Source organism: Myotis davidii, unplaced genomic scaffold (assembly GCF_000327345.1).
Source record: "Myotis davidii unplaced genomic scaffold, ASM32734v1 scaffold18, whole genome shotgun sequence".
Lineage (NCBI taxonomy): Eukaryota > Metazoa > Chordata > Mammalia > Chiroptera > Vespertilionidae > Myotis > Myotis davidii.
In genome coordinates, this window is record NW_006292696.1 from 934,482 (window position 1) to 941,770 (window position 7,289).

The 7,289-nt window shown below is 43.6% G+C and overlaps 1 protein-coding gene and 1 long non-coding RNA gene across 4 annotated transcripts in view; one reads left to right on the plus strand and one right to left on the minus strand.

The window, feature by feature from the left end:
• CSNK1A1 (casein kinase 1 alpha 1) overlaps window positions 1-297 on the minus strand; it is a 31,808-nt gene extending 31,511 nt beyond the window's left edge. For both annotated transcript variants that reach the window (XM_006766229.2, XM_006766228.2), the window contains exon 1: window positions 53-297. In XM_006766229.2, the coding sequence (XP_006766292.1) occupies window positions 53-175 (123 nt within the window). In that variant the 5' untranslated portion in view covers window positions 176-297. The remainder of the gene's footprint in view (window positions 1-52) is intronic.
• The window catches only part of LOC107183487, a 23,247-nt gene that overhangs the window by 4,447 nt on the left and 11,511 nt on the right, over window positions 1-7,289 (plus strand). The window contains exons 1-2 of one of the 2 annotated variants that reach the window (XR_001514282.1): window positions 297-708; window positions 6,855-7,068. This is a non-coding gene — a long non-coding RNA (uncharacterized LOC107183487). Of the gene's footprint in view, window positions 1-296; window positions 709-6,854; window positions 7,069-7,289 lie in introns of those variants that run through there. The other variant, XR_001514283.1, reaches the window with a different exon arrangement.

Here is a 7,289-nt window from a genome sequence, read left to right on the forward strand (position 1 = left end):
GGGTGGGGGGGGCAGACACAGCGTCGTCGCGAACCCCACCCCAGGGGATTACCTCGCCATTGGTGATGTTGATCGCCAGATAAATGTCCCCGAAGGAGCCAGACCCAATCTTCCGTACCAGTTTGTATTTCCCTCCGACAATGAACTCGGCCTTGGAGCCGCTGCTGCTCGCCATCGTGAGAGACGAAGGCGGAGGCTGGGGCCCAGCCCCGACACCTCGGAGAGGAGGACGCGGGCCGCTGGGCTGGTCCCCTGAGCAAGGCTGCGGAGGAGGGAGGCAGGGAACCGAGCACGCCCACTCCGCCGACGCCGCCATCTTGTTACTCCGGCTCCAGCCAACGCAAAATGCCCCCAGTCCCCGGGAGCCGCTTCTTCACGGCGCAGAGCACTCTGGGAAAGACTTCTCAGCACAAGCCCCGGAGGGTCGGCAGTGAGAAGAGGGCGGAACCGGACCCGTGAAAGTCGCGGCTCACGCTCAGAGCGTTACCCCGTCACCGCCCAACTGCTCATGCGTACTGCAGCCCGGCTGACTGCGCAGGCGCGCGGTGGCAAGCTCCTCGCTCCCGCCCCCGGCTCATTCTCACTTCCGGTCGTCGGCTGTTCCAGTCATGCTACCTGTTTGTTAGTCACCTCGGCAACGCCCGGTCCCGGAAAGGCCTGGCGCCAGGCCTCCGGAGCAGTTAGAGAGGAGTCACCTTCATTGTTCTTGTAAGATGGAAGCTTCAGGTCTTGGAGTTGGGAGTTGACCTTCGCTTTCTGAGGCGGTTTTAAACCTTTGATCTTTCCGCCACTCCTTCCGCCCCCAACTGGCCTAGTCCAGCTCCATTTGTTTTGAAAGGAGCTGTCGCCTCTGGTGGAGAGGCAGAGGAAAGCAGCCCAGGATTGGCTGGGTTTGTTCAGGCTCTCCAAAAATCAATAAAGACATATTTAAAGATAAATGAGTAGCCAAACCAGTGTTGCTCAGTGGTTGAGCATGGACCTTGGGACCAGGAGGTCAGGGTGGGATTCCTGGGGAGGGCACATGTCCGGATTGTGGCTCCATCCCCAGGAGGGACATGCTGGAGGCCGCCCATCCATGGTTCTCTCTCACCATCGATGTTTCTGTCTCTCCCTTTCCCTTCCTCTCTGAAGTCAATAAAAATACATTTATAAATAAATTTTAAAAAATAAAATTGTACTTCATGCTGCGGTTTTATAAAATGGTGCTAATGGTAGGTAGCAGTTTGTTGTTTTGCTAATATCCTTATTTGACAAAATTAAAGTTGACATTTTATCTGCCCTCTTTTTCTTTTCTTTTTTAACTTTTATAAGCTTTTGAAATCCCACACTCTGGAAACCATTCGTTTAAGTGACTTTTAGAAGGCCTTCCACTGAGAGTCTATGATTTTGTGAATATATTTGATGTCTCCGCATTTGTTTCCAGCACTGACAATACCCAGCAAAATGGTATGAGTGGCCATAGCCTTTTCAAATGTTATTTCATTTTACTCCATCTTAAGATGTAAGTTTGTTAGACTTAAGAAGGACAAAGGTTGGTTTTTGTTTGTTTGTTTTTTAAGGAAGTGAAGTTTTTAGGTGTCAGCTATGACTCAGCCTTTCCCTTAAAATCATGTATCATTTACTTTCAACCTCAGCAATTGAAGAATTACCTGTTTGAGGTGCTATTATTTTAAAGGTACAAGACATTCTGTGCTTATTGAATCAGCAGCAGCTTTGGTGTAATGGAAGGAGTCTTCTAAAATGTGCCAAAATGCAATTTCTAACTCCTGGATCAGATGAATTCACTGAAAATATAATCAAAATGTAGGCCTAGGGTGGGCTGGGTGAAGGGAGGAGGGCGTGGGAAACGGGGACATCTGTAATACCATCTGCAATTAAAAAGTATAGGATAAAATGTTAGACTTCGAGGGAGATATCACATGTAGTTCAATAATCATATTTTTAAATGCTTTAGAATTTCCACATATCAATTATGCCCTACTAGGACAAAAGTGGCTTGCCATTAGAGGCACAGAAAGGACTAGAACCCCCAACCTCTAACAGGAAGAAAGATAAAAAGGAAAGGGTAGGATGCAAATGGGGACAGTCATGCCACAGTGAATACTTCTATGTTCATAGAGAGGTCAAGATGAATTGAAAAAAATTTTTTATCTCCTAGTGTTTACCTTAGAAAAGGTCACTGTAACCAGAGTATGTTTTGAGTAAAATGATAAGGACAGGCACAAGAAGTATAGATGGATGTTGTAAGAAGGAAAATGAAACACAAGGGGAGCCTGCCAATTTCTAGAGTTGTTTGTTGCAAATAAGTAGGAAAAATGGAATGCCTTAGGATATGTCACTGTTTCAGGTGTTAACTGTTACACAGCCTCGTGTATGATCGGTTATCAGATAAGTTAGTGGCGTGATAGAAAACATGAGAACATCAGAAATGTCCTTCTGGGTCAGAGTGATAATCCATTCAGCCTGTTTTCCAGTCATTGACTATGACAGCAATTTCTGTGTCCCTTTCTTGTTTCAGTTCCTTACCCCCTCTGCTGTGATTCAGAAGGTTTTGTGAAAGTGGACTCTGTATCTATAACAGCAACTTCAAACACATTTGAGATATTCCATGAACATTTCTTACTTTTTATGTTGTCATTAACCATAAATTTATTTCAGTCAATTTTATTTGAACTTATGCTTTTGACCCATAAGGCTTCAAGACTCTACAGATTAATAAATTCCATGTGTATGCTACTCAATGATCTTTTAATAATCATATATATATATATATATATATAATATTCACTATTCTTTTCCTTATAAAAGTGACAAATATTCACTTGAAAATTTTAAGTAAATCAGAAAAAACAAAACAAAAATCTCTTAGAGCCCTAACTGATTTGGCTCAGTGGATCGAGCGTCAGCCTTCAGACTGAAGGGTCCCAGGTTCAAGTCCGGTCAAGGGCCTGTACCTTGGTTGCGGGTGGTACCTCAGAGAGGTGTTTTGGTTATGATTAAGACTGAGCAGGTTACCTTGTACCTATTAGTCATTTATGTCTCCTCTTTTCTGAATTGCTTTTTCCTATCTTTTTGCCATTTTTACGCCCCTGTGAATTGTTTGCCTTTTTCTTTTTGCCTTGTAGGTGTCTCATATTTGGGAGTTTTACCTTGTATGCACCTGTTTAAAATAGTTCTCGCTGGGACTGCCCTGTGTCGGTGGGTCTCCAGGGGTATAGGCTTTGGTGCTTTCCCTGGTGGGCAGATCCCTGGGGATGTGGGCCCATCAAGTCCCAAATTTATTGCCAACAGTCTTAGTCCAAGTTCTTCATAAGTAGTACATGGTATTTCTGTAACACTAGGGGGATTTATTGATTTTTTTCTCTTCCTTAGTCCTGTTAACCCCTAACCTGGGCAAACAACCTTTCTCGGGGAGGTGGTCCTGGTTAAAACACATAGCGCTAAGAGGGGGAGCAAACATATGTCATATACGCCAGCAGCGACTGCGTCAAGCAGCAAGGGTGGACCGGCTTCCAGCATCCATCCCTCTCCCTTCCTTTCTGTAAAAAAATCAATAATATATATATTTCTTAAAATCTCTTAGAGATAACAAATGTTAACACTTTGTGTTATATAAATGTACAGTCTTTTTTCTGTGCATCTCGTGTGTATGTTGTATGTATATGTGTGCATACATATATTTGATTTTATTTCTTAAAACTTGCAACAAGTAATCATAGTGCACATTCAGTTTTGAGACTTGTTTTTTTCATTTAGTGATTTGTTGGAGTCATGTTCCCATATGAGTAAATAATCTTCCAAAATACCATTTTTAATGTCTATATATCAAATATGTATTGTATTGATGGAACAACATTTACCAATCCCAATTTAGTATTGCAGTTATTTTCAAACTTTTGCTAGCAGTATAAACAATGCTTTAATGAATATTCCTGTAGTAAATCTTTGCTCATATCCAAAATTAATTGGTTAAGGTATATTTCTGGAACTGCTACTGGTCTTAAAGCCCCTTGTATAATAAAAAAACAACTTCTGGTTCTGTTTTGGTACAGTTTGTGAAGGATAAAACTATGTTAATGTGTTATCTTATTACTCCTTTCTTAAATTTATCTTCAAATTTAAATTCTAACCCTTCACTTTCTTAAAAGTGGTTGTTAAATTTTGTCTGGCCACCCATTGTTGTAAAACCCAATAAACTTAGAAGAGCTCTTTGCAACTCCCCTATTCCCTTCCCCACACATTTCAAAATCTCAAGAATTTTGCAAGTCTGTGGTTTGTGATGTGCTCATACAATTGAGAATGTCCCTTTTATGGACACAGCTAACAAGACACATTTGTTGGCTTGGCCATTGGTGAAACAATTGTGTTTTATAGATATTTAGATTTAGTTGAAGGAGGGGAGAGGGTAGGGGAAGAGTGGAGGGATTAGTTTCCTGTAAGAGGTCAAAGGACCCTCAAAATCAAGAATATATTTAATCAAGAATATAATATAATCAAGTATGAAAACAAAATAATCTCATATATGTTCAAATCTCCCATATTTTGCATGAGCTCAAATTTCCCACAGAAATAAATGTGCAAGATCTTAGAGATGGGGAAGAATTCAACTTGTCACTGTTCCAAACAGATTAACCCAGGCTTTACTACAGAAATAGTTTACATTTTTGAGTTAGGCATTTCAGTGTACTTTGTTAAATGAGAATGTGTCCTTTTCTACCTTTTGTTTACAAATAAAATGTTGCTATCTACATGTAGAGTAGTAGAAAATCAGGAAGTTTTCCTAAGTTTAAGCAAGAACCATGCAAACAATACAAAAGTAGTGGAAATTTATTTTATTTTAAAAAAGTAGTTTGGGGTGGGAGAGGAGAAACCAAAGTATCTCTTTATTTGGGTATTTAAGGGCTAGGTTAAATGGTGTAAGGAAATACTGTATATGCTGACCTAAGTAGTCAAGAAATCTGAATTTTAGTTGTGACTGAGGCCAATAAAACAGGACAAGTGGAATAGGGAAACTGAGACCAGATAGTTAAACAGCAGTGTGCAGCCATCTAGAAAATCCCTGTGTTCCCTAAACCAGGGACATCCTCCTATATAATAAAAAGGTAATATGCAATAGACCAAATGGCAGAATTACCGGCCAATCAATCAAAGCGTAATATGCTAATGATATGCTAAGGCTGCTCAACTCTATGAGGTGCACTGACCATCAGGGGACAGACAGTCAACTGGTTGACCAGCCGCTATGATGTGCACTGCCACTAGGGGGCAGATGCTCCAATCAGTAGTTTAGCTTGCTGCTGGGGTCTGGCAGTCGGGACTGAGTGAGATGGGCCAGACACACCCTGGAGCCCTCCCACAGTCCCTCCCCAGCCCGATGGATCGTGCACAGGTGGGGTCCCTCAACCTGTCCTGTGCCCTCTCAATCCAGGATCCCTCGGGGGATGTCAGAGAGCCAGTTTCATCTCGTTCCTGCAGGCCACTCCCCTTGGGAGGGCGCCAGACACAGGGCTTGTGGCTGGTGAGTGCTGCTGTGGCAGCAGGAGCCTCTCCTGATTGGGACTGATTGGGTGAGAGCCCGTGGCCAGCACAGTGGGGCTGGGATGAGCAGGAGTGGAAGCGGCAGGTAGGAGCTGCAGGCGGCATTGGACTGTGGGTTTCAGCCTGATCCCTGCAGGCCACTCAGAGAGATCCCACCCGTGCACGAATTTGTGCACTGGGCCTCTAGTTTAAGAATAAATGATTTACACTTCTCAACCAAAGGGTAAATAGCTTAAATCACCCTACTCAGGGAGACAGCAGAAATCTAATTAGTGCCATTTGCCAACCATTCCCAAGGACACATGAAGTTAAGAGAATAGCCCTGGCTGGTTTTCTCAGTGGTTAGAGCATTGGCCCACTGACCTAAGGGTTGTGGTATGATTCCTGATCAAGGGCAGCACCTCAGTTGCAGGCTCGATCCCCTGCCTTGGTCAGGGCAAGTTTGGGAGGCAACCAATTGATGTGCCCCCAGCCATTTCTTGTTTCACTGTCCCCAGCTTTAATGTCCTCTAAAACTCACCTGGACTCATGTTGTGAAATTTTCTGCAGGAACTCAAGAACCCACACACTACCCGCTGGCCCTAGGCAAACCCATTTAGGGCCAGGTCCCCTTACCGGTAACAACTCTACCTTAAATATTTTTCTAGACTTCAGTGTTGTAATCTTTTAAAAAAGAAGTCAGATTCTAGCTTTAAAAATATTGTGCTAATGCCTGGCCAGTGTGGCTCAGTGTTTGAGCCATGACCCATGAACCTGCCATGTGTTCAATTCCTGGTCAGGGCACATGTCTAGGATGCGGGATCCCCAGTAGGGGGCATGCCAGAGGCAGTCAATTGATCTCTGTCTGTCCTCCCTTGCTGTCACTAAACTCAATGCAAAAGAAAACATATTAAAAAATATTATGCTATTTACTGAAAATGACTCCTATACTCTGGACTCCCAAATTAGAAAGAATTGGGAAATATCTTCTAAAAATATTTAAGAAAGGCAATACAGTCATCCCTCAGTAGCCACGGTGGGTAAGGGGATGTTGGCTCTGTAGTAGGCAGTTAGACATGACCAGTATGGGAGGTCCCATACCTAGCAAGGGACAATTACAAGGTGAGATGTCAGGGTGACCTTTCCTCCCCTAGCATACCACTGGTCCTTTGGTTTGGAACCCTTGACCTTTCCTCCCTAGAGATAACATTTAGGCCTCAGTTGTATTTCAGCTCAAGGCCCAGAAAAGCAGCAAAACCAGATAAGCCACACCAAGGCTGACCTCTGGACTAGCTGCATTGACTACAGATAACATCTAGATGCCAATTGTGTTTCAGCTCCAGACCCAGAAATGCAGCAAGGCCAGGCAGGGCAATGCCATGGCTGCCATAGGACTGGCTGCCAGCAGGACTGGCTGCTGTGACGAATGACTCCCCTGCCCTGGCACCTACCAGTTGGAGACCAGAACCCTGGAAGGACACACCTGGAAAGCTGATGAATATTCTATTGAGATCCTCCCCTGGGACCGCCAGATAAAAACCCTCAAGACACGTAAGAAACATTCAAACCTGTGAAGAATTTTTTGTGAGTTTATTTGAGCCAAACTGTCGGCAAATGCTGGGAAGCAGAATCTCAACGGTTTGAGATAATGCTCTGGAGAATGGCGGTTTTGCACTTGTTTTATAACTACAATCAAAAGAGGAGATGTAGGTGGGTTAGATGAAATCCACTGGTTATCACCAGATAGGGGAAGTGAGAGAAAGCAAAGCAGG